The sequence below is a fragment of the Liolophura sinensis genome, chromosome 5 (genome assembly GCF_032854445.1).
Source record: "Liolophura sinensis isolate JHLJ2023 chromosome 5, CUHK_Ljap_v2, whole genome shotgun sequence".
Lineage (NCBI taxonomy): Eukaryota > Metazoa > Mollusca > Polyplacophora > Chitonida > Chitonidae > Liolophura > Liolophura sinensis.
The window spans coordinates 14,372,416-14,399,869 of NC_088299.1; the positions used below are offsets into that span (position 1 = coordinate 14,372,416).

General features: G+C 44.1%; 1 protein-coding gene across 1 annotated transcript in view; it reads right to left on the minus strand.

The window, feature by feature from the left end:
* Positions 1 to 3,700: 3,700 nt before the first annotated feature.
* The window catches only part of LOC135465553 (FACT complex subunit SPT16-like), a 37,342-nt gene continuing 13,588 nt past the window's right edge, over positions 3,701 to 27,454 (minus strand). The window contains exons 11-27 of the mRNA XM_064742795.1: positions 27,093 to 27,205; positions 26,706 to 26,771; positions 26,000 to 26,107; positions 19,358 to 19,473; positions 18,113 to 18,195; positions 17,247 to 17,317; positions 16,423 to 16,550; positions 14,766 to 14,901; positions 14,135 to 14,261; positions 13,313 to 13,431; positions 13,072 to 13,197; positions 12,236 to 12,424; positions 9,843 to 10,012; positions 8,292 to 8,421; positions 7,017 to 7,161; positions 6,250 to 6,318; positions 3,701 to 5,717 (exon numbers count right to left, since the gene is read on the minus strand). Of these exons, the coding sequence (XP_064598865.1) occupies positions 5,458 to 5,717; positions 6,250 to 6,318; positions 7,017 to 7,161; positions 8,292 to 8,421; positions 9,843 to 10,012; positions 12,236 to 12,424; positions 13,072 to 13,197; positions 13,313 to 13,431; positions 14,135 to 14,261; positions 14,766 to 14,901; positions 16,423 to 16,550; positions 17,247 to 17,317; positions 18,113 to 18,195; positions 19,358 to 19,473; positions 26,000 to 26,107; positions 26,706 to 26,771; positions 27,093 to 27,205 (2,156 nt within the window). The 3' untranslated portion in view covers positions 3,701 to 5,457. The remainder of the gene's footprint in view (positions 5,718 to 6,249; positions 6,319 to 7,016; positions 7,162 to 8,291; positions 8,422 to 9,842; positions 10,013 to 12,235; positions 12,425 to 13,071; positions 13,198 to 13,312; positions 13,432 to 14,134; positions 14,262 to 14,765; positions 14,902 to 16,422; positions 16,551 to 17,246; positions 17,318 to 18,112; positions 18,196 to 19,357; positions 19,474 to 25,999; positions 26,108 to 26,705; positions 26,772 to 27,092; positions 27,206 to 27,454) is intronic.

A 27,454-nucleotide genomic window follows, 5' to 3' on the forward strand; every position in this document is an offset into this window, starting at 1 on the left:
AAACTATTTACTAAAACATCAACCTGTATTTTCGAATTCGCTTGAAATTGCTAAGGGACATCTGCGCATATTTATATATACATACATATATGTATAAAAATAAGTCACGTAGACGATAACAGAAAAACATAGACGAACAGGCTGAATTATTTAGGCGGGGCGTTTGAACACTGCATTTCAAAAAGTCATTTTTTAAGCTAAGCTAACCGTAGCCTACACACAAAATATGAGAGGTATGTCCTTGATAATATCAGACGCAAGCCCAAATTAGGGGATTGTGTGTAGAAGTATCGTATGATGTCAGTGTTCGGCCGTTCCTTATTCGCACTTGGAAACACTGCCCAGCTGAGATGGTTGACAATCCGACACGTTGATTGCCAGATGTACGCGTGTAGGGCCTGTCGGTTGTTGCCGTCTCGCGCAAGCACACGGGCGTACAGTGTGTCTACGTAACACACGCCTAAATGATACTTGTTTATGTTACCAACACCTGGTGTTGATGTTGTTTCCTTCACTTGCCCTACCTTGTGCGTCTGTTATGACTTAATTTCATGTTTAATCAGACGTATTTGTACACTGACATATTTTTTTTTCAAGGAATACGCGTTTAGTCATAATTTTTGTCTTAAAAACCATTCTCTTGAAAGCCACATAACTTTCTGTACCATTCATGTCATATTGCTATAGGTAACAATGAACTAAGTACTCAATTTTGGTGTTTTTATAATTAAATCAAACAATATTCACGGTAACAGATATATCTAGAAATTATTAGCGTATTTTTTTCTTTAGTGTACGCACTTATATGATGGGGGTCAGATTTATGTCCGTGGGAACCGGAGTGTCCAAAGTAAACCACCGACCTACGGCAGATACCTGACAAACCTCTCGCATAAAAGCCCCGACCGAAACAGTGAATGCTGGATTCGAGTCCGCGACCTCATTGGTCAGCGGCATATCGACTGTGAAGTGAACTCTTCATATGGAAATGAGTCAGCGTGTGGAAGAATTAGACTAGAAAGGGTTATGGTGGCATGTGGGAGTCAGCGTAGGCTTATACAACCATTGGCTGACCAATCATGAAACGAGTATGAAGAAAGATCCCACGTGATTGGTCAGGATCCAGAAGCTGGGAACGCGTTGTTGCTTTCACATGTACACCTCGACGTGAATGACCCAGGCCCGTTGACAAATCCCACTATATAAGCTATTAGCTTGTGGATTGAGTTTTAACACGTCAAATACTTACATGTACGCCCTATGTTCCATCAGTTATTGACAGTTTTGAACGACCACATAAAAAACTAAAATCGAAGACTGAACGAAACATCAGATGGACATAGTTCGACTTCATGTGTAATCAGTATTTGTGGGTCATGCCCTGGGTATGGGGCATACTGCGATCCATCACCCCGGGCACTCCAATTACCTCCACCCATAAACCTGACCGCCGTCGCACAAGTGGAAGATTCCTGAGAACGCGAACGGTGTTAAAAACTAATAAATCCAACAATCCATTAATCTTGACGGAGGCATGAATGTGGGTATGTATGTTTTGGGGTTTAACGTTGTACTTAACAATTTTCAGTCATATAACAACGAGGAGTCATTCGGTTTGTATACATATACTGTGTCTTCTGGCAGGGCCATTTCGCCAAAGTTACTGCCTCCGCTGAGGTATCATGCCGGAGACACCATACATGACACCCCACCCGTCACATTATACTGACACCAGCCCAACCAGTCCTGTTTCCTTGTTCCAGCCTCTCGGTGCTGAGCGCCAAGCGAGGCAACAACAAGTACCATTTTTCAAGTCTTTGAACTGACCCGATCCGGGTTTGATCCCGTATCTACCGACTTCGAAACGGACGCTCTAATCGTTAGGCCACCGAAGCGGTTTAACAGAGCCATGACAAAGCTAATACATGTTTAGTTTATTTTGTTGGATTGGCGTACCTCAAGAATATTTCGCTTATAGAACGGCCGTCATATTTATGTGTGGAGGAAATCGCAGCGCGCGAAAGAAAGCCACCTCTAACCGCCTGACAAATCGCCTGACGTAAAGCCGCAGCCATGACCCAGCGGGTGATACGAGAAGAAAACTTTAGCAGAATTTAGGCATCTATTTACAAATCCTGTATATTTCTCAATGATTTCATTTATTTATTCTATTGTGATTTATTTACGTTGCTGAAGCATATTTAACTCATATATGACGGACGTCAATTTTTATGAGTGGAACTGTGTAAACCACAAACCTTTGACAAGTTATTGAGGAACTTTTCCACGTGTAAGGCACACAGATATGTACACTGTATTTGTGGGATTTCAACGAGCGTTTGTCTGCGAAAACGGACACACGGGTGCGGTCAACCGATTGTCGTCACCAAGGCAAACACGAACTGTGAGAGTGGAGAATTTACAAATTTCCTGTTCAATGCCAGGTTTGAATCCACACCTCGTCTGCCCTACAGCGACTGTATAACAATCATCTTAACCACTCTATATGACTGATTGAATCTGTATATTATAACGTGAGTGTGGTTTGGTGGTGGAGTGTGGCTCTGAGGAGAAGAGTGATGTTGGGGGTGAAGTGTCATTTCGGGGAAGAATGTAGTTTTAGGGGAGCGCGGTCCACAGGTTTCCTAGTCAAGAGGTGACACAGGATTGTGGTTTTGTGGAGGAGTGTGGTTTTTGGGATGAAGTGTGGTTTCGGGGAGAAGTGTGGTTTCAGGGGAGCGCGGTCCACAGGTTTCCTAGTCAAGAGGTGACACAGGAGTGTGGTTTTGTGGAGGAGTGTGGTTTTTGGGATGAAGTGTGGTTTCGGGGTGGGGTATGGTTTGAGTAGAAGTGTGATTTCGGGGAGGAATGTGGTCAGGTTTCAGGGAGGAGTGGTTTAGGGGTGAAATGTGGTTTTGGGGAAGTGTTACGGAAGTTGTTGGTTGTGGTGAAGTTGTTGGTTGTGGTGAGGAATGTGGTTTTGGAGAGGGTTTGTTGGAGTGGAGTGTCGCTTTGGCTGGAGTGTGGTTATGGGCAGGATTGTAGTTTTCTGGTGGAGTGTGGTGAGTGCTTGGGTGTTTTACGCTTTAACGTTGTTTTTAACATTGTTCCTGTTATCGACCAAGTCAGTACAGGAAATTCCACCACTAATCGTATTTTTTGACTGGTATTTCCGTACACGCCGTACTCGAGAATATTTCACTTATACGACGGCCGCTGGCATAATGATGGGCGGACTAAGCTCAGGGGGAACCCACCATCATCCGCAGGTTGCTGACAAACATTCCCACTTACGGAGAAGCTAGCATGCATGAGCTGGACTTGAACTCACAGCGACCACATTGGTCATTAATCGTGTGATAAGCGTTATCAATGATGTTGAACAGACAACTTAGACGCCACACACGCGTAACGTATACATCTGTCAAGAATATCCAAGAGAAGTCCAAATTTTTATTGAAAACAATAAAGAAAGATAGGAAATAAAGAAAGATAAGAAATAAAGAAAGATAAGAAATAAAGAAAGGGCCAATAAGAAATGAAGAAACAACCGATAGCAAAGAAATTGCCGGTAACAAACAAAAAGTGCCGGTAACAAAAAAAAAAAAAAAACTGCCAGTAACCAAAAAAAAAGAAAGAAAAGAAAACGCCGATAAGAAAGAAAGAAAACACCGATAAGTAAGAAAGAAAACACCGATTGCAAAGAAAGAAAAAACACCGACAACAAAGGAACACTTTTCTGAGTTCGCACAACCTGTATTTACAAACGGTAGTTTATCAACATCACAACATTTCTAAGATTTGGGTTTGATTATAACTGGTTACATAAGTTTTCATGCCGAATTTACGATTCCAGGCTGTACCGAGTCATGTAGAGCTTTGAAACTACTAGTCAGTCACAGATATTGAATAATGTAGAAAATATCTGAACACCAAGCCAACAGTAAGATGCTTAAGTCTGTCCTTCAGAATACTTATCATTGGAATTATTATATAATTGTTTTTAACACATTTCGCACATAAATCGCAACTTCCATATTTTGCGGAAGATCAAGATTAGTCGAGTTAATCAGATTCAGCTGTTAAAAACGTATAATTTAGAAACGATGCTGAATAAAAGAGGCTTGTCCGATGCTATGTTGTGGAATAACTTCTCATCTTTCTCCAGGACACACTGCACGAGGAATACTCTAAATACCTATCCCACATTGGTCTGTACCATATAATCTGCGCCATACCGGGGGCAGTATGCTGTAAAGTAAACAGGGGGACGTCAGCCGTAATGCCCAGCTATTATGTGTGGTGAAGAACAAAACGATAACAGGAAAATTTTACAGGAGAATGGGTGGGCGAAGTGAGGACGTGGCTTTGGGTGTGACACAACAAACAAGACTCACAGCAGTCTGTCAGGACATCCAGTAGGTGGGAGTGGTTTGGATTCCCCTACTCTTTGCGTAGTTGGATACAAAACTACGGCGCGTTCGAAATGTATACTATTGGCGTGCAAAAATTGTCTTGGAATGACAACTTGTAAGAAAACACAGTTTGAGATTGGTCAAATATGTAATGTGTATTTCTTTGTTTGTTGTTTTACGCCATACTCAGGATTTTTTCCCTTGTACTATATGGACTATTGTTTCTTGAGTTGGAGAAGAAAATAGCTCCAGTGGATGTGAGGGCAGTTCTTGTCTGAGCAATGGATGCTTGGGAGAATGGGCGTGTAGGTGTCTAGTATATACGCACCTACACGCACTTCGTTGCGACATGAAAAAACTGAACTCTGATTTAGTAGCAGGCTACCCAAACAGCTTGTCTTTAGGACACACCTGAATGCAAAACTTCAGTTCAGTACACAACGTACGTTTACGTCCACATGGATTCTAATACACAAGACATGTAAAAGGTCAAGAATCCAAAAAACTTTGAAAAAAGCTAGGTAAGCACATAAATAAATTTTCACTCTTATTTTTTTCTCTTCACTACAGATATCTGAAGTTTCCCAATGTTACAATTTTCCTTCAAGAAAATCTGTCTTATATTTCTTATTTCATTCCCATGGCATTCTCCTAACAAACTACGAGGATACTAAATTAGAACATGTCTAAATATGGTTCCTAGGTTGATCAAAAACTGGAAATGCTGACATTTTCCTTGACATGGCCCATAAACATTTTACTGATAGAAAACAACTGAAATCGCACCTTCTATCCTACTATTTATCAGTCCAAGATAATAAACAAACCTTCCCTTTATTTATTTATTTATCGATTTTTTCTTTTGCTGACATGAAGTGAGCATGAACTGAGCTATTCAGCTCAAAAAATAGACCACATTCATGATCCGTATAGCACAGACTAAGCCAGGAAAGTAAGTGTTCAAACTGGTCTGCAGACACCCACATTAAAACTTGGTCCAACTGGGTTTCAGTTTTGTCTCGACAATCCCTGAAACGCTCGCTCACTTTCTTCGTTTCTTGCTTGCCGGACTTTTGCCCGGACTGTCTGAGTGGCGCTTACTGCTGCTGTGTCTGTGTTTATCGTGACTGGAACTCTTGTGCGACGAGGAACTTTTGTGAGAAGAGGAACTCTTGTGAGGAGAACTCTTATGGTTGCTGTGTCTGTCATGGCTGCTGCTCTTGTGCTTGTGTTTGCTACTGCCGCTGTCGTGTCGCTTCCTCTTGTGAGGCCTTGATTCTTCTTCATCTTCCCCACGATCAGCTACAACAAAACCAGGTGAAACTTCATCAGGAAATCTTAACAGACACTCAGAAGACACTTCTTATCATTATTCCAAAAATACAGCTGCCACTTTGAGAGAGGGGTCAGTACAAAATTTTATTGTATTATTAATTTTTCACGCATTTCTACTACTTTTCCTGGTCTTTCCGCATTTCAGAGAAAATTCTGTCCTGCACTATTTCTACAACAAATATAAAAACCGAATCAAATCACCAAACATTTCATCACAATTTTGTTTATTTACCTATCACTATTTACTTATTTATTTGTTTGACTGTGGCATGGCTTAATACTTAAGGAATTTTCACCGGTAATCACGGGGGTTCATTTACATTAGAAGGTGAAAACTGGAGCATGAGAATGCAGCTGCCTACTCCCAATGATTCTCCTTCTTCATTTCATTCTGTCAAGAATCTGGCTACTTTTCCAGAGCAGCGCTATGCTCATGGGGATAACCAAAGCCCTGTGTGAAGTGCAGCCGATTATTACACCAGATGGTGTCATTGCTCACCTCTACGAGCCTCCTCTTCCAGCTCATCCCAGTCCTTGCCACTCTCCTCACTCGATCCCATCTCTTCATCTACAAAAACCATGCTTACCATTACAGAGGTTATAATACTGCACCAGACTAACTTTTGTCAGTTTTTTTCACAAGACTGAGGCTACCAAAAACCAGTTAGATGACACTGACCTTGTTTGTAACTCCAGCAAACTCTCATTCATATGTATACACATAAGGGTGGAGTAATCTATTTATTTATTTGAACGTTTTGCCTTATCAAGAGGTTTTCACTCATACAATACATCAGTTAGATTTGGGGGTTAAGGAAACCAGGAATGCTTGCTCTAAGCCACTGACCATTGGCCAGTTAGTGACAAACTTTCCAACATGTGATATACACCATACTGGTGAAAGACCTAGATAGACTGCTAGTCTTAAGACAATGCTGAAGCACAAGAATAAATGGAAATGCTCCTTAGTTTGTCCCATGTATGACCTGTCCTACACATGCCTTTTAACCACACTACAAACTACCTTCTGGTCTTATTCCCAGCATTTCATCACAGATAAATGGAACTGAGATGTGTATTCAAACAACAGCTGAGCCCTCTTTAATATCAGTTTGATTAAGCTCAATGCATTACTGATTACCTGTATTTCTGTCATTTTATATTACATAAATCCTCACAAAGATAGGCACACCTTAACAACAAAAAAAATCCTGACAAAATCATGCTGCAGAACTGGGATTTGAACCATGTCCTTTTGAGACTAACCTGAACCTCCCGAGTCATCTTCCTCGTCCCAGTCGCTCGCCTCGTCACTATAATCTTCATCGCTGCTGTCCTCACCACTACCTGAACCGCTCGGCTGATACGCATCATCATCCTCATCATCGTCATCATCTTCATTGTCCTCCGCCTGCAAATCACACAAGTTATTTGATGATTTAGATGTCTTAGTCAATACTGGAGGCAGGTACCATAATAGTGTGCTACCGGTTAGGTCTATTGTGCGCTCAATATGGCTCCAATGCCAGACCTGTCATGTCATTAATTTACGTCCTTTGTGTAACTCTACCTAGATTTATCTCCCTTGATGAGTGGGTGTCCCTAGTAAATACTGCCATCATATTACACGTGAACAGAGATGGTAAAGTATGTTCTACATAAAATAAAATCACACATCAAGTCAATGTGTTACAATATATACAAATCAGTTTTAATGTCATTTTCATGATAACTGTATGCATAAATTCCACTGTAAAAAAAGTGCTTTAGTAATTGAACAGGTTGAAAATTTACAGCGCTGAGATATATACATTTGACAGGCATGCCCTGACATGATCTGAATATTTGTTTCCATATTATGTTGTTGCTTAACTCTTTACTTATTAAAATACCATTAACTTTAAAGGGTCCACAAACACTATGTAGTCATCTATGAAGCCTCGCCATGGCTCTGACTTGCTCAGCTGTCTCTGTTTTAGACAAATACTCACTTGATATTTTATGCCAAGCAACATACAACAACAACAAGATCAATACAAGTCTTTGCTGTAAGGTGAGTTTGAGTCTTCTGCGATAAGGTTACAAGGCTTGTACATACAAAATCTGATTAAGTTTCCGTTGAACTTGACCCAAATAAAACAGTACACAATTTACTTTCAAAACTGTGTTCTCCCCATCACAAGGGACAGGTAATTTTTGTCTCTTCTGTCCCTCCAAGAGTATCTTTAAAAGAGAGGTAAATTTTTCGAGCCAAACAGCCATGACCTAAGATGACTGAGGGCATTTAAATGTCATCGGTGGAAAACATCTTCTTTTACAGGTTACCTTAGCACTGTTTAACAATGAACGTTCACAAAGATCTGGGGCCGGTTTCACAAAGTATACTTGGTGTCAACTTGCCCTTAGCTTAGTGCACTTTACATCTCTACAACATTTGTTGTCATGGAAGTTAAGGGCTTACTTAGCCAACTGAGCCTCATGAACCAGCCCCAGCTCAATCGTTGTTTATCTGGTGCATGTCGCAATGAAAACTGTACTCACCCCACTGTCAGGATCCAGGAAACTCCAGCCTCCATTGTCAAAGAAACCCTCAGCATCGTCTGTGATCGTCTTCATGATCTTTGTCCAGTTCAAACTCTGAATACCCTCTGTATAGCGTATATCACAGGAACTGAAACATGCAAAGACATTCATTGTAAGAGCACTATTAAGTCAGCTTGATTTCATTAAACAAGGGAGACTAATGTATTCACCAACAATAATAAAAAATGTGAGACATCCTGAGGGTTGGGATATCAGCAACTGTCAGCTCCAGAGAACGATTGTTTAATGAGTGCAACGCACAAGCTGTAGATCATTTATCAGGAACTGACAAGTCCTGACGTCATATCCTCACAATGTACTACAGGTTTTATTACATCGCCAAAAAAAAAAACCCACAAAAAACAGTATACTTGTTCAATTGGTACTTCAAAAATGGCTGAATTTGTAAATTGATAGTGGAGCTGGCCATGGTCCAGTTGTTTACTTTACCGACAAGCCGACATCGAAAAGCACACAAAGGGAGATAACTGCAGTATAATAAATGAACGTGCCTGCTGGATATTAGTGCAAGATCAGTGGCTATTGTCTCTGGAAAGTGAGATATTGCCTTGTGAGCGCTGAATGTGTTATGATTGCACATTGTGTTTTGCAGAATATCGTGACCATGTGCCATGTATGGTGGAAACGGGCGAGTTGAGGCCCCTTCCTCCTGAAATTGAGGGGAACTAAGACCCCCCTGAAATAATGGGTTTTTTTTTATTGACCAAATGACATCGGCTAAGCAGCTTGAATAAAAATGCTTAATAAATAAAGAACAACGTTCAGTTTATCTCAGATTTTTCAGGATGTTTTTATTACCAGAAATCGCCTAAAATGTATCTCCAGTAATAAAAATGGGAGAACTTCCGGACCCTCGTCTGATGGGTAGGGATATTACTTCCGCTTCCTCAGACCCCCAAATTTTATAACAAGGAGATAATCAGTGTGCTGGGTAAAGCAACAAGCTTTAGGCTATTGGCAGAAAAGCTTTCCCACATGTCCTGCTAGGATTTTCACCTGCAGGCACTTCACTGTGTATACCATTCTTGTTCACAGACACTGTTGACTGCTTACAATTAACAACAGAGACTCTGAGGTTTGGGATCTGGGTGTAAAACCAACACCCTGCGTCTCCTAGTAACAGGGCCGCACCAAATTACCTCCCTAGAGGTCACTCTCCTGTTTAAAAGGTACGTGTTTAGGAGTAAGCTGTGGGGAACTTCTGTAAATGGCTAATGGGTTGTCCCAAAAAGTAACTGTTACTGTCGTGACAAAACCTACATACTACATTCCCCAAAAGGTGAGGTCCCACTTCTCGTAGTTTCACACCTCAAAAACTAATCTCGCGTCACCTCGTAGTTGCAGTTGTGTAACAAGGGAGGCAATTCAGAGCAGGCCTATTGGAAAGTGAACAGAAATTTGGAAGCTTGACACAACTATGCCAGAACTATCACTTCAAACGTTGAACAAGGATGGAATGTTCACCGAGGGTTGATCAGGCAGACTTACTTGAGCCATTCCTTGACATGATCCAGCATATTCATGGGGATAGCGTTCACCATGCTGACCTTACGATTGTAGTCCTTGTACACAAACACCATGTCAAAGTTCTTCAGGTGGAACTGGACGCGCTCAAAGTGTACCAACTCTACCTCATCCAGAGACGCCACAAACGGGGGCTGTTACAAAATACACAGAGAAAAATGTCACAGTTGGTTAGACTGTTATAAAACACAGAGCAGAGAAACTCTCAGGCATGCTACGCTGTTACAAAACACAGAGCAGAGAAACTCTCAGGCATGCTAGGCTGTAACAAAACACAGAGGAGAGAAACTCTCAGACATGCTAGGCTGTTACAAAACACAGAGCGGAGAAACTCTCAGGCATGCTAGGCTGTTACAAAACACAGAGCGGAGAAACTCTCAGGCATCCTAGGCTGTTAAAAAACACAGAGCAGAGGAACTCTCAGGCATGCTAGGCTGTTACAAAACACAAAGAGGAGAAACTCTCAGGCATGCTACGCTGTTACAAAACACAGAGCAGAGAAACTCTCAGGCATGCTACGCTGTTACAAAACACAAAGGGGAGAAACTCTCAGGCATGCTAGGCTGTTACAAAACACAGAGGGGAGAAACTCTCAGGCATGCTAGGCTGTTACAAAACACAGAGGAGAAACTCTCAGGCATGCTACGCTGTTACAAAACACAGAGCGGAGAAACTCTCAGGCATGCCAGGCTGTTACAAAACACAGAGCGGAGAAACTCTCAGGCATGCCAGGCTGTTACAAAACACAGAGGGGAGAAACTCTCACACATGCTAGGCTGTTACAAAACACAGAGCAGAGGAACTCTCAGGCATGCTAGGCTGTTACAAAACACAGAGGAGAGAAACTCTCAGGCATGCTACGCTGTTACAAAACACAGAGCGGAGAAACTCTCAGGCATGCCAGGCTGTTACAAAACACAGAGCGGAGAAACTCTCAGGCATGCCAGGCTGTTACAAAACACAGAGCGGAGAAACTCTCAGGCATGCTAGGCTGTTACAAAACACAGAGCGGAGAAACTCTCAGGCATGCTAGGTTGTTACAAAACACAGAGCGGAGAAACTCTCAGGCATGCTAGGCTGTTACAAAACACAGAGCAGAGAAACTCTCAGGCATGCTACGCTGTTACAAAACACAGAGGGGAGAAACTCTCACACATGCTAGGCTGTTACAAAACACAGAGCAGAGAAACTCTCAGGCATGCTAGGCTGTTACAAAACACAGAGGAGAGAAACTCTCAGGCATGCTACGCTGTTACAAAACACAGAGCGGAGAAACTCTCAGGCATGCCAGGCTGTTACAAAACACAGAGCGGAGAAACTCTCAGGCATGCCAGGCTGTTACAAAACACAGAGCGGAGAAACTCTCAGGCATGCTAGGCTGTTACAAAACACAGAGCGGAGAAACTCTCAGGCATGCTAGGTTGTTACAAAACACAGAGCGGAGAAACTCTCAGGCATGCTAGGCTGTTACAAAACACAGAGCAGAGAAACTCTCAGGCATGCTACGCTGTTACAAAACACAGAGGGGAGAAACTCTCACACATGCTAGGCTGTTACAAAACACAGAGCAGAGAAACTCTCAGGCATGCTAGGCTGTTACAAAACACAGAGGAGAGAAACTCTCAGGCATGCTACGCTGTTACAAAACACAGAGCGGAGAAACTCTCAGGCATGCCAGGCTGTTACAAAACACAGAGCGGAGAAACTCTCAGGCATGCCAGGCTGTTACAAAACACAGAGCGGAGAAACTCTCAGGCATGCTAGGCTGTTACAAAACACAGAGCGGAGAAACTCTCAGGCATGCTAGGTTGTTACAAAACACAGAGCGGAGAAACTCTCAGGCATGCTAGGCTGTTACAAAACACAGAGCGGAGAAACTCTCAGGCATGCTAGGCTGTTACAAAACACAGAGCGGAGAAACTCTCAGGCATGCTAAGCTGTTACAAAACACAGAGCGGAGGAACTCTCAGGCATGCTAGGCTGTTACAAAACACAAAGAGGAGGAACCCTCACGCATGTGACATTAGACAAAGTACAAGGGTATAAATAGGTTGGAGAGTGGGAAAGAATTTTTCTTTTGTTTGGAGAGAACTATTCCAGGCATGTTACTTCACCTGAAATTTTATTTGTACTTTGTCTATGATCAACAGTTTTTCAAAATAAAAAGGCATGGTAAGAAGATGAAAAGAAGAGAATGTTAAAAAAAACTTTAGATGTGAAATCCAAAAGACAAATACAGCCCAAGGCATAACCAAAACTTAAGAATGCCACACGCAGTTAACATAAAATTGCCACAAATTATCCCTGGGTATCAGCCTGTCCCTTAGCAACATTTGCTGTAAGCAGGTGGTACTGACCCATTCAGTGAGGTTAACCAAGCATCCACTGGTGGGCTGGAGCAACACAGTGCTCCTGAAGGGCACCCCAGGGAACCCCAACTCCCTAAAGGGTGTGTCAAACTCGATCTCCTGTTTGGACATCAACTCCACTTTTTCACAGAAACTTTTGAACGCTGACTTCAGACGTTGTCGCAGTTCTCTCTCTGCCTAGGGAACAAAAATTAAGTACAGGTGATGATAAGTAAATTATAACATTTAAGTGCTTTGTGATAAAAGCCCTCCAAAATTGATTATCTTTATTTACATGTGAGATTGGTGTTTGACACCCCGCTCAAGAATTTTTTCCCTCCTATAACACTCACAAGTCAGTTTAAGACACAGAGGAAACCAAAGAAACACAGAAAAAAAGTTTCGTCCGGACAACAATTTTCTGGTTTAAAATATTACAACATATCTTCATAATTTCAAGATATATGTGCAAAACATTTTTCCTACATGTATTTATTTTCATCTTTTTCCAGAGTCTAACCTATCATATCAACTGGAACATGTAGCTTACAAAGTTCTGTTATTCACTTAATTCTTCAGTCCTTGTACCTTTTGCTCAAATGTGATTTATAAGTTTCAATATGTACATGTTTGATAAATAATTTTAATAATATAGTTTCAACTTGAGCAGAGTATTAAAGTGACATAAAAGAACCTGTTGACGGTGGAATAATTTCCTAACTTCTCTAATTCTCATCAAAAACATTTATACCAGCTTTAATATTTGACAAGTTCTAGCTTTCAGCTGGTAGAACATTTTTCAGTACTTGTATCTACAACTTTTATTACATAAATCTATTATTTACCTGCTCTGCGTGGAGGTCATCTCTGTCTAACATATGTTGATGTTTCCCCAGGTCAGTGGTTATCTCCCCTACTTCAGTATAAAACTGCACATCAATATGCTTCTTCTTACCAAACAATATCGCGTGCTACAACAAAAAACAGAAAAACTCTCAGTGTCAAATGGAAAACATTAAATACATTCTTCATGGGTCATTCAGTTGTGATTGTTTGAGGACATCTCAGACAAAAAACGAGACCAACCTTTAGGTGAAAGTGCAGTAGGATAATCATTTCTCCGTCACAGGGCTGGAAGAATGCGTGTTTGATGTTGTTGTAGAGAATGTCCACTTTGTCTCCACGCACAGAAGTGAAGCGGAAACCTGGGGGATACAACACACTGATGAAAATAAACCTCACCAGAAAATAGTGTTTAGCAACTCTTCAAAGATTTTACACGTGTGATGTTGAAAATGAGTACCTGAAAGATTTATTTGACATTTACTTCAAAAGTGTGCAGTGCATCAGCCATTACATTTGCTTGCACTTTGCTTTTCAATGTATCTCAGTAACCACAATGCAAAGCGTTCAGGCAACATCAACCAGGAATGATAATTCTTGAAGGATTTCTGATTTGGTCACCTAGTCGTGGCTAAATTGGTAATTCAGCGTGAAAGATACTGCAAGCCGTTCTCAAGTATAAATTATGGCATACTCAAGAATATTTCACTTACACGGTGGCAGCTAGCATTACGGTGGGAGGAAAATGGACAGAGGCTCATGACCATCTGCAGATTCCTCGCCAACCTTTTCATGTGCGACTAGAAAAGAGGCCGGCATGAGCCAGACCTGGACTCCCGTCGACTTAATTGGTGAGAAGCTCATTGGTTGAGTTTTACACAGTACTCCCAAAGTGCAGAGGGAGGGATAGAAGAAGACAATCCTCTAATTGACGTACCATAAATACCAGCATGCAATTGTGAAGCAGATATCATAGTGAAACCACTGGATGCCTAGTCCAATTTTGCAAAGAAGTCCCAACACGAACTTCACGTCCATAACAAATACACTCTAAAACCACCTTACCATTGGTGTGGGCTTCCAGTGTTCCCGAAATTCTCTTGGAGACAATGTTCGGGCGAATATAAAGGTCCTTCAGTTTGGGGTTGCCTCGATTCGGGTTCACTATCAGTGTGTCTTGTTTGACAATACCCTGATGGATGACAAAGTATAAAACATTATTCTCGAAGACAAATCTGTCAAACTCGACATCATACATTTTGAAGCACAAAATTAATCTGTTTTCAGCTTCTGATGATTTTCACTTCACCAAGAAAATAAGACCCTTGACACAGACTCTGTTGTCTGATCCCAAATGGTGTAAAAAGTGCTTGGAGTTTAACTCATGAATTAGATGATAGGAAATGGCTACAGTCATTCTTCACACCTTTTTGCATGTTTGCAAGGTGTTTATTCAAGGATATTCTACAGGCATTACTCTGAGTATACTGATAAAATTATACTTTCTGTGAAGCCCTCAAACTAGCCAATTTAACCCCCATAGTTTTGACTCTAAAATCGAAATAAAAAAGCGTAATATGCAATGAAAATGGATCTTTCAATATTTGAAAACATTGAGGAATTAGGGTTGAAGAAGACTTCCTATAGAACATTTTAGACCCTGTTTCGTTTTTAACATTGCCCCTTCCCCACATACCTCCTTTTCTCTCTCTTCAGCCTCCCTCGTCTTGAACTTCTTCTGCACTTCTTTGATCAGTCTGAAGGCGGTGTTGAGGTTAGAAGATGGTGCCGAAATCTCTCCAGGTTCCTTAGCATTGGAACTTCTGTATGTGCTGTAGAAACACAGAATGATCTACCATCAAGAAAGCATATCCACAGATGTGTGTCTAAATTCCCTCAAGCTATCAATCATCATTCTACCATCAATTTATCACAAACTATCAACAATCTTTCAACCACGAACCAAGGAAATGGGTGAGAACTTATGTTATACCATCAACCATGGCTTTACAAGTACCATCACAATGACACAGCTGTGGAAGTGCCTCTTAAACTTGCTGCAAACTGTTCACCATGGTTCTGGCACCAGCTAAGGTAGAGCCATGCCTCTGCCATCTGTCCAAATCTGCCAACCATGGTTCTGCCATCTGTCCAAATCTGCCAACCATGGTTCTGCCATCTCTCCAAATCTGCCAACCATGGTTCTGCCATCTGTCCAAATCTGCCAACCATGGTTCTGCCATCTGTCCAAATCTGCCAACCATGGTTCTGCCATCTGTCCAAATCTGCCAACCATGCTTCTACCATCTGTCCAAATCTGCCAATCATGGTTCTACCATCTGTCCAAATTTGTCACAAATGGATTTCATGCCAGGAAATGAATCTTTAAAGGACTTTTGCAACATATTACGGTATTTGAAGCCCATGAAAAGTTTTCGGTCTTTTGTGACTCACCTAATCCAAATATTGGTCACTATTACTAACATAATACAGATATGAAAAGAGCAGGTGACGTACTGAAATGCAAACATGGTTATGTTTGCAGCAACTTTCCATCCCAGCCCTCCTGTTATCATCCACACATTGGTGTAACACATTTTAACCATGAAGTAGTGGTCATTATATTTTGGCACATTTCTTGTATTGCATAATGAGGCAACTCTTTTTCTGTACATGAACCCACAAATTCAGAAAAGTTACACGGTACAGGAATGACTCTACGTTCAGTTGGCCACAAACACCAGTTTATTTTAACAGTGTACTGAAAGTTTTTTTTTTTCAAAGTGGTGTAATGATGTTAAATATACCTGAGCAGTAACATTCTACTTTCAGTGCGAATGCTTCAATACCCCCCTACACAAGACTGTAACTGTCAGCACAATGACCCAGGAGCCTCTCACCAATGAAGTCCAGATCATGCTGGCTTCCCCTACAGTCATACATGGGATGGTCTGAAAGCAACCTATGGATGGTCGTGGGTTTTACCTGGGCTCTGCCCGCTTTCCTCGCATTACAATTCTGGTTGTCGTCATACAAGTGAAATATTTTTGGATTGTAGAAAAAATCAGTTGGTTAGTGCGGTAGCACGGCGTATTGACCCAGGAGCCTCTCACCGTGGTCGGTGTAAGTTCAAGTCCAGCTCATGCTGGCTTCATCTCCGGGCGTAAGTGGGAAGATCTACCAGTAAACTACGGATGGTCACAGGTTTCCCCTGGGCTCTGCCCGGTTTCCTCCCACCATAGTGCTTACCGCCGTTGTATAAGTAAAACATCCTTGAGTATGGCGTAAAACACCAATCAAATAAATAAATAAATAAAAAATGAAATAAATAAAAAAATGTAACAGTCACTTACATCTCCTTGACAAATGTGGCATCTGGATGGGCGAAGATGTTCCCCTCGTTCCTGCCCAGGGCAGAACCTGGGTGGTAAAAGTTGATTCTCAGGTATGTGTAGTCTCCTTCTACAGACTGACTGATGTTCTACACACAAACAAAACAGAACGCAGGGTGAACCATTCACTCTAACAAAGTTTTATGTCTAAATTAAATTTGAATGCACATAACTTACATATGTACCTGTATCTGTACAATTACACTGCTTTCAATTTTAGCACAGATGCCAAAAAAAATAAATATAATACAAGAGTTTACCTTGACAGTAGAGATCTCCAACGGGGTAAAGTTTTATTTCTACATTAAATTTTCCTGCAGGTAACTTGTCTCTAAAATTAAAATGCCCTGTGACATTATAGAGCCTACATGTAGATACAAACAAACCTTACCCTGACAGTAGAGATGTGGAATGGACTTAAGTAACTTACATATGTAAATAAATTTTCGATGTAGGTAACTTATCCCTAAAATCACATCGCCCCGTGAGTGGGTGCTTGGGGGTTTAACGTCGTACTTAACAATTTTTCAGTTCCATGACAACGAAGGAGTCCTTAGAGTGCATGTAATGTGCCTCCTTTTAAAGGACGAATTTCTACTGCTCTTTAATCTAGCACTGCTTCGCTGACTTACCCAATTACCCATTATACTGATATGGGCTAACCAATCGTTGCACTATCCCCTTAATATTAAACACCAAGTGAAGAAGTTGAACTTCCTCTTTTAAGGTCTGTGTAAAACAGCATCATCTCATGATGTTATAATCCAGATACAAACACTGTTTACCTTGACAGTAGAGATGTGAAATGGAGTTGGGACACCGAATACTGGAAGTATAAGACTCTCACTTCGTCTGTCTGAAACCCAACATTGCAAAATTATCAATAACAAACACATTTCCCATCCTTTGCTCCACTGACAATTCACAAAAGTTTCACTCTGGAGAAGTTAAATTCTATTTTTCCACAAAAAAAATTTGAAGAGGGGCTGGTGTTTCTCTGTTCAGGTCCAATAAAAGTAAACAAACTCAACAAAGCCATTTTCTGGAACTTGTAATCCTTATCCGTGGTCTCCCAGAAACCTTATTCCTGTTTTCTGCCATGTTTTTAGGATTCATTACAACTTTTTATATAGGATAAGGAAGCTGAAGTACTCAGAATAAACCACTCGGTACATGACAAATCATCCATCTTAATTTATTTATTTGATTTGATTGGAAATTAACGTCGTACTCAAGAATATTTCACTTTTACACCGACAACCAGCAACATCTTGGGAGGAAGCCGTGCAAAACCCACGACAGACCCTCTGCACCTTCCATCTTTAAGCCGATGGCAACTCCAAGAACAGACTGACTAGTCCAGTTGCCAATTACACAAAGGCATTTCTGACTTAAGCCAAAACTTAAAACATTTTCACAATGTTTACTTTCTGGTAATGGAAGATTACTACACATTTGTCCTTGTATAACACTGATGAGGTGGTCAACATTTTAGTTCACAGGGCACAAAAATGAGCTATAAAATCATATTCCAAATTTTTGACTTAAGTCAATGCTGGCTTTGTTGAATCCGAATCCGTACTTAATGTTCGCAGCAAAGCAGTAATTTAAAAGATTGAGCTCCGTAGTACCCCTGTTCACAGACACTTACCTACGTACAGTTTAAGCTCCTTAACCTCGGCCTCATTGGGTAAATGTGACTGGCTTTTGTAGGACACATTTGACTTTCTCACTCTAAAGAGAAAACAAACAATGAACAGGTAAATGTTACATAATTTCAGAATAGTTCCAAGCACGGAGTCAAGTTCCAAGCACGGAGTCAAGTTCCAAGCGTGGACTCAAGTCCCAAGCATCGTGAAAGTTTCAGTATCTACTTGTTTTTCTACTGGTCATGAATCTATAAAAAGAGATCTAACAAATAGTGGACACGAATATCTCAACTACATGTTTGTTATGTACATCAGGTCAGTTCATCAACAGTTTTAACTGTTCTGTCCTGAACAGTTTCTCGGGGTTTGGTTCAATCGCCAATTTGGGGTTTACCGTAGTACTCCAGCTTGGAATTTGTAAAATTTGGGTTGGCAGATCAGCTAATGTTTTCAAAAAAAAAACAAGACATTCACAGAATACCAGTATCTTGCCTGAATGAATATTTTGTAAAACTGCAAAATGTTCGTCATGTGATACATTCAAATATTGACCTCTAAACCCCCCAAAAGTAGACTGATTGACACTATCCTTTAATTCTATAGTTCCAAGATCTCGCCATTAAATCCACAAGGAAGATCAAACTTATTATACTGTCAGAACTATGACTGCATAAAGATTGCAGAGCAGTGATTTTATATGTTATGGAGTTGTGAATGACTGTGGTGTTAAGGGACACTGTGGGGGGAGTCGGTGCACAACTTTACCACAGACGTCTTTGATGTGCATGTTGCAAACTGCATTTGGTTATCCACGTGCTAGGGTAGGCAAATTGCAACCCTGGGAAAAGCTGAGCAACATGGTAAGAGGTAAGAAGACTTCCTTGGTCTTTCATATGCAAATCGCTACTTTTAATGGGTTGACACCGATACCAACACTGCCAATGCCAGCATCTGATAACCCTCTTATAATACCTCTCCTTACTTTGTAACGCGAACTTAAAAAATTATGAAAAAAAAATTTTTAAGAATATTTTTAAAAAAATTAAAGTGCTGATTTAACTATAAAACACTTGGTTATGCTAGATTTTCTGTGGGTAGGGTCAGGTCCCAAAACATAGAAGAACACTTTAAGAAGTTAAAAAGGCTTATTTAATTATAAAATACTTTTGATTATGGTAGTTTTCCAGTAGGTAGGGGGCACCCCACCAAACAAACTGTTTTGAATGTTTGCCTAGCCATGGCCTCACTTCTTGTCCTCTGTACCAGACTGCAGACCCTTCAGTCTCTCTCGAGCCTCCTCATTCATCTTAGTTGCCAGCTCCTTCTGATGTTGCTGACGTTTTTCTTCAGCTGACATCTCCGTCTGAAACAATATCATATTTTCATAATTCACAACATGGATGAAGCTTTAAAGAACGGTTGAAAATGGATTTCCAGTCTCTGATTCACATTCAATGAAAATTAAATTATCCAAGGTGACTCGGATACAGATTTCCTTCATGGCTATGACTTGATATACCATGATGACCTTGAGGAGTAGGTACAATTATCAGACAATTGTCAGCCAAGCTGACAGTGAGCCCTGGCTATGGGATAGCCTGCTGACCAGCCATACAGCACTAGACAAGCTGACAGTGAGCCCTGGCTATGGGATAGCCTGCTGACCAGTCATGCAGCACTAGCCAAGCTGACAGTGAGCCCTGGCTATGGGATAGCCTGCTGACCAGCCATACAGCACTAGACAATCTGACAGTGAGCCCTGGCTATGGGATAGCCTGCTGACCAGCCATACAGCACTAGCCAAGCTGACAGTGAGCCAGGTATGGGATAGCCTCTGACCAGCCATACAGCACTAGCCCAGCTGACAGTGAGCCAGGTATGGGATAGCCTGCTGACCAGCCATACAGCATTAGCCAAGCTGACAGTGAGCCAGGTATGGGATAGCTTGCTGACCAGCCATACAGCACTCGACAAGCTGACAGTGGGCCCTGGCTATGGGATAGCCTGCTGACCAGCCCTACAGCACTAGACAAGCTGACAGTGAGCCAGGTATGGGATAGCCTGCTGACCAGCCATACAGCACTAGACAAGCTGACAGCGAGCCCTGGCTATGGGATAGCCTGCTGACCAGCCAAACAGCACTAGACAAGCTGACAGTGAGCCAGGTATGGGATAGCCTGCTGACCAGCCATACAGCACTAGCCAAGCTGACAGTGAGCCCTGGCTATGGGATAGCCTGCTGACCAGCCATACAGCACTAGACAAGCTGACAGTGAGCCAGGTATGGGATAGCCTGCTGACCAGCCATACAGCACTAGCCAAGCTGACAGTGAGCCCTGGCTATGGGATAGCCTGCTGACCAGCCATACAACACTAGCCCAGCTGACAGTGAGCCAGGTATGGGATAGCCTGCTGACCAGCCATACAGCACTAGCCAAGCTGACAGTGAGCCCTGGATATGGGATAGCCTGCTGACCAGCCATACAGCACTAGCCAAGCTGACAGTGAGCCCTGGCTATGGGACAGCCTGCTGACCAGCCATACAGCACTAGACAAGATGACAGTGAGCCCTGGCTATGGGATAGCCTGCTGACCAGCCATACAGCACTAGCCAAGCTGACAGTGAGCCCTGGATATGGGATAGCCTGCTGACCAGCCATACAGCACAAGCCAAGTTGACAGTGAGCCTAGTATGGGAGAGCCTGCTGACCAGCCATACAGCACTAGCCAAGTTGACAGTGAGCCAGGTATGGGATAGCCTGCTGACCAGCCATACAGCACTAGCCAAGCTGACAGTGAGCCAGGTATGGGATAGCCTACTGACCAGCCATACAGCACTAGAAAAGCTGACAGTGAGCCCTGGCTATGGGACAGCCTGCTGACCAGCCATACAGCACTAGACAAGCTGACAGTGAGCCCTGGCTATGGGATAGCCTGCTGACCAGCCATACAGCACTAGCCCAGCTGACAGTGAGCCAGGTATGGGATAGCCTGCTGACCAGTCATGCAGCACTAGCCAAGCTGACAGTGAGCCAGGTATGGGATAGCCTGCTGACCTGCCATACAGCACTAGCCAAGCTGACAGTGAGCCCGGTATGGGATAACCTCCTGACCTGCCATACAGCACTAGCCAAGCTGACAGTGAGCCCTGGCTATGGGACAGCCTGCTGACCAGCCATACAGCACTAGACAAGCTGACAGTGAGCCCTGGCTATGGGATAGCCTGCTGACCAGTCATGCAGCACTAGCCAAGCTGACAGTGAGCCCGGTATGGGATAACCTCCTGACCTGTCATACAGCACTAGCCAAGCTGACAGTGAGCCAGGTATGGGATAACCTCCTGACCTGCCATACAGCACTAGCCAAGCTGACAGTGAGCCAGGTATGGGATAGCCTGCTGACCAGCCATACAGCACTAGCCAAGCTGACAGTGAGCCAGGTATGGGATAACCTCCTGACCTGCCATACAGCACTAGACAAGCTGACAGTGAGCCCGGTATGGGATAACCTCCTGACCAGCCATACAGCACTAGACAAGCTGACAGTGAGCCCTGGCTATGGGATAGCCTGCTGACCAGTCATGCAGCACTAGCCCAGCTGACAGTGAGCCAGGTATGGGATAGCCTGCTGACCAGTCATGCAGCACTAGCCAAGCTGACAGTGAGCCAGGTATGGGATAGCCTGCTGACCAGCCATACAGCACTAGCCCAGCTGACAGTGAGCCAGGTATGGGATAGCCTACTGACCAGCCATACAGCACTAGAAAAGCTGACAGTGAGCCCTTGCTATGGGACAGCCTGCTGACCAGCCATACAGCACTAGACAAGCTGACAGTGAGCCCTGGCTATGGGACAGCCTGCTGACCAGCCATACAGCACTAGCCCAGCTGACAGTGAGCCAGGTATGGGATAGCCTACTGACCAGCCATACAGCACTAGAAAAGCTGACAGTGAGCCCTTGCTATGGGACAGCCTGCTGACCAGCCATACAGCACTAGCCAAGCTGACAGTGAGCCCTTGCTATGGGACAGCCTGCTGACCAGCCCTACAGCACTAGACCAGCTGACAGTGAGCCAGGTATGGGATAGCCTGCTGACCAGTCATGCAGCACTAGCCAAGCTGACAGTGAGCCAGGTATGGGATAGCCTGCTGACCAGCCATACAGCACTAGCCAAGCTGACAGTGAGCCAGGTATGGGATAGCCTGCTGACCTGCCATACAGCACTAGCCAAGTTGACAGTGAGCCCTGGCTATGGGACAGCCTGCTGACCTGCCATACAGCACTAGCCAAGCTGACAGTGAGCCAGGTATGGGATAGCCTGCTGACCTGCCATACAGCACTAGAAAAGCTGACAGTGAGCCCTGGCTATGGGATAGCCTGCTGACCAGCCATACAGCACTAGACAAGCTGACAGTGAGCCAGGTATGGGATAGCCTGCTGACCTGCCATACAGCACTAGCCAAGCTGACAGTGAGCCAGGTATGGGATAGCCTGCTGACCAGCCATACAGCACTAGCCAAGCTGACAGTGAGCCAGGTATGGGATAGCCTGCTGACCAGCCATACAGCACTAGCCAAGCTGACAGTGAGCCAGGTATGGGATAGCCTGCTGACCAGCCATACAGCACTAGCCAAGCTGACAGTGAGCCAGGTATGGGATAGCCTGCTGACCAGCCCTACAGCACTAGACAAGCTGACAGTGAGCCAGGTATGGGATAGCCTGCTGACCAGCCATACAGCACTAGCCAAGCTGACAGTGAGCCCTGGATATGGGATAGCCTGCTGACCAGCCATACAGCACTAGCCAAGCTGACAGTGAGCCCTGGCTATGGGACAGCCTGCTGACCAGCCATACAGCACTAGACAAGATGACAGTGAGCCCTGGCTATGGGATAGCCTGCTGACCAGCCATACAGCACTAGCCAAGCTGACAGTGAGCCCTGGATATGGGATAGCCTGCTGACCAGCCATACAGCACAAGCCAAGTTGACAGTGAGCCTAGTATGGGACAGCCTGCTGACCAGCCATACAGCACTAGCCAAGTTGACAGTGAGCCAGGTATGGGATAGCCTGCTGACCAGCCATACAGCACTAGCCAAGCTGACAGTGAGCCAGGTATGGGATAGCCTACTGACCAGCCATACAGCACTAGAAAAGCTGACAGTGAGCCCTGGCTATGGGACAGCCTGCTGACCAGCCATACAGCACTAGACAAGCTGACAGTGAGCCCTGGCTATGGGATAGCCTGCTGACCAGCCATACAGCACTAGCCCAGCTGACAGTGAGCCAGGTATGGGATAGCCTGCTGACCAGTCATGCAGCACTAGCCAAGCTGACAGTGAGCCAGGTATGGGATAGCCTGCTGACCTGCCATACAGCGCTAGCCAAGCTGACAGTGAGCCCGGTATGGGATAACCTCCTGACCTGCCATACAGCACTAGCCAAGCTGACAGTGAGCCCTTGCTATGGGACAGCCTGCTGACCAGCCATACAGCACTAGCCAAGCTGACAGTGAGCCAGGTATGGGATAGCCTCTGACCAGCCATACAGCACTAGCCCAGCTGACAGTGAGCCAGGTATGGGATAGCCTGCTGACCAGCCATACAGCACTAGACAAGCTGACAGTGAGCCAGGTATGGGATAGCCTGCTGACCAGCCATACAGCACTAGCCCAGCTGACAGTGAGCCAGGTATGGGATAGCCTGCTGACCTGCCATACAGCACTAGCCAAGTTGACAGTGAGCCAGGTATGGGATAGCCTGCTGACCTGCCATACAGCACTAGCCAAGCTGACAGTGAGCCCGGTATGGGATAACCTGCTGACCAGCCATACAGCACTAGACAAGCTGACAGTGAGCCCTGGCTATGGGACAGCCTGCTGACCAGCCATACAGCACTAGCCCAGCTGACAGTGAGCCAGGTATGGGATAGCCTGCTGACCTGCCATACAGCACTAGCCAAGCTGACAGTGAGCCCGGTATGGGATAACCTCCTGACCTGCCATACAGCACTAGCCAAGCTGACAGTGAGCCCGGTATGGGATAACCTCCTGACCAGCCATACAGCACTAGACAAGCTGACAGTGAGCCCTGGCTATGGGATAGCCTGCTGACCAGTCATGCAGCACTAGCCAAGCTGACAGTGAGCCCGGTATGGGATAACCTCCTGACCTGTCATACAGCACTAGCCAAGCTGACAGTGAGCCAGGTATGGGATAACCTCCTGACCTGCCATACAGCACTAGCCAAGCTGACAGTGAGCCAGGTATGGGATAGCCTGCTGACCAGCCATACAGCACTAGCCAAGCTGACAGTGAGCCAGGTATGGGATAACCTCCTGACCTGCCATACAGCACTAGACAAGCTGACAGTGAGCCAGGTATGGGATAGCCTGCTGACCAGCCATACAGCACTAGACAAGCTGACAGTGAGCCCTGGCTATGGGATAGCCTGCTGACCAGTCATGCAGCACTAGCCCAGCTGACAGTGAGCCAGGTATGGGATAGCCCGCTGACCAGTCATGCAGCACTAGCCAAGCTGACAGTGAGCCAGGTATGGGATAGCCTGCTGACCAGCCATACAGCACTAGCCCAGCTGACAGTGAGCCAGGTATGGGATAGCCTACTGACCAGCCATACAGCACTAGAAAAGCTGACAGTGAGCCCTTGCTATGGGACAGCCTGCTGACCAGTCATGCAGCACTAGCCCAGCTGACAGTGAGCCAGGTATGGGATAGCCCGCTGACCAGTCATGCAGCACTAGCCAAGCTGACAGTGAGCCAGGTATGGGATAGCCTGCTGACCAGCCATACAGCACTAGCCCAGCTGACAGTGAGCCAGGTATGGGATAGCCTGCTGACCAGCCATACAGCACTAGACAAGCTGACAGTGAGCCCTGGCTATGGGATAGCCTGCTGACCAGTCATGCAGCACTAGCCCAGCTGACAGTGAGCCAGGTATGGGATAGCCCGCTGACCAGTCATGCAGCACTAGCCAAGCTGACAGTGAGCCAGGTATGGGATAGCCTGCTGACCAGCCATACAGCACTAGCCCAGCTGACAGTGAGCCCGGTATGGGATAACCTCCTGACCAGCCATACAGCACTAGACAAGCTGACAGTGAGCCCTGGCTATGGGATAGCCTGCTGACCAGTCATGCAGCACTAGCCCAGCTGACAGTGAGCCAGGTATGGGATAGCCCGCTGACCAGTCATGCAGCACTAGCCAAGCTGACAGTGAGCCAGGTATGGGATAGCCTGCTGACCAGCCATACAGCACTAGCCCAGCTGACAGTGAGCCAGGTATGGGATAGCCTACTGACCAGCCATACAGCACTAGAAAAGCTGACAGTGAGCCCTTGCTATGGGACAGCCTGCTGACCAGCCATACAGCACTAGACAAGCTGACAGTGAGCCCTGGCTATGGGACAGCCTGCTGACCAGCCATACAGCACTAGCCCAGCTGACAGTGAGCCAGGTATGGGATAGCCTACTGACCAGCCATACAGCACTAGAAAAGCTGACAGTGAGCCCTTGCTATGGGACAGCCTGCTGACCAGCCATACAGCACTAGCCAAGCTGACAGTGAGCCCTTGCTATGGGACAGCCTGCTGACCAGCCCTACAGCACTAGACCAGCTGACAGTGAGCCATGTATGGGACCTGCCATACAGCACTAGAAAAGCTGACGGTGAGCCAGGTATGGGATAACCTGCTGACCTGCCATACAGCACTAGCCAAGTTGACAGTGAGCCCTGGATATGGGATAGCCTGCTGACCTGCCATACAGCACTAGCCAAGATGACAGGCTTAATCATTTAGCACTGTCTAACTCTGAACTAGAAACGCCAGAGATCTGACAATACAGTAGCAGCCACAGAGAATGTTCTACTCACCCTGGTCCTGCTGTCAAGAATAGCATTGCGCTGGCCCCGGCCTAACAACACCGGAGCTTCCGTCTTCTCTGCCTCCTCTTCTTCCTCCTCATCATCTTCATCTTCATCCTGAGGAACACAAAACAAAGAGAATTAAATGTCTGTCAAAGGCATCATTCTGTCAAACATGCAAAAAAGACAGGGGTCAGGAATACCACTGTTAAATTTTGTATACCCTAAATAACCTAAAATTTGAATAAAACGAAAGTGCATTTTTAGAAGCAAACAACTGTCACAAAATATTATTTTTGGTGCTGAAACTTAAAATTTTCCAGTAAAATATCATCCCATGTTACAAACATACCTCAAAGAAATCAATAGAGCTCTCAGAATCAGAAAAAATGGGCAAATGAGTCATGGAAGAAATTTAGGGTCATTCAGTGCAATACTTTGCTCAAGAATGCTGAATTTCACCTGAAGTTTGGCCTGTAAAATTGCAATTTCAGGAGCACATAAAGTCTTTAGAATGATACTTTTTGATGTCAATTCATAAGTCTTTCTAATAAGAATTTAATCAAACTTAGCAAAAGTTTTTAATAGCCCCATAAGCTGGATGACAGCCCTTTGCCAGTCACCAGACAAACCAGGAAATCGTAAAATGGGTGGCATACTTGGAAATCCCACCTATATTCTATCCAGGTTTTCTGCTTCCACCCGTTTCACTTACCTTCAGGAAGATAGCAATGTGTTTGACTTTCTTCTTCAATGTGGTCATTAAAGTAGCTGGCGCATTCTGTTAAATAGACATCATTTTACTTAACATTTCTTTTTTTTTAACTACACTTTTTTAACAACACATTTTCCAATCGCACTCCAATTTAGGCAGGAGTTTTTGCAAAATCAACAAAAAAAATTAGGAGGAAATGCATTTACATAATTTTGACAAAGGAACAAAAGTGTTGTTTTATGTGAAAGTACAGTTCCAGACAAGGCTGTCCACACAAACCATTTCAGCCTGCCAGTGTTGTTGGCTGCCGTGGTAAGAGTGAAATATTCTTGGGCATGGCGTAAACACCAATCAAATAAATAAATAAATAAATCAAAATTTTCTCACCTCATTAACATACACAGTGTCCCCAACAAACAGGGCATACTGTTTACTTTTACTGTCCTTTCCAGCGCTGTTAGTAAGCCCAGAGAAACCCACATTTACATTAAATACCATCCCTGTAAACAGCACAAAGAAATACATAAAAACAGAGAATACAAAAATAACACACAAAAACATCAATGTAATTACTGTTTAGATTGAATTTCATCAAGCTGTCTGCACAAGATGCAAGAATAACTATAACATATTTCCTTGGATGTGGTGCTGATTGAGAAATTTTCTCTACCATGTCCCAAAGCTCAAAACTGTTTAGTCATTAATTTGGTGAGGTAGATAGTATCCATTGGAATCCTGTTTATTCATAT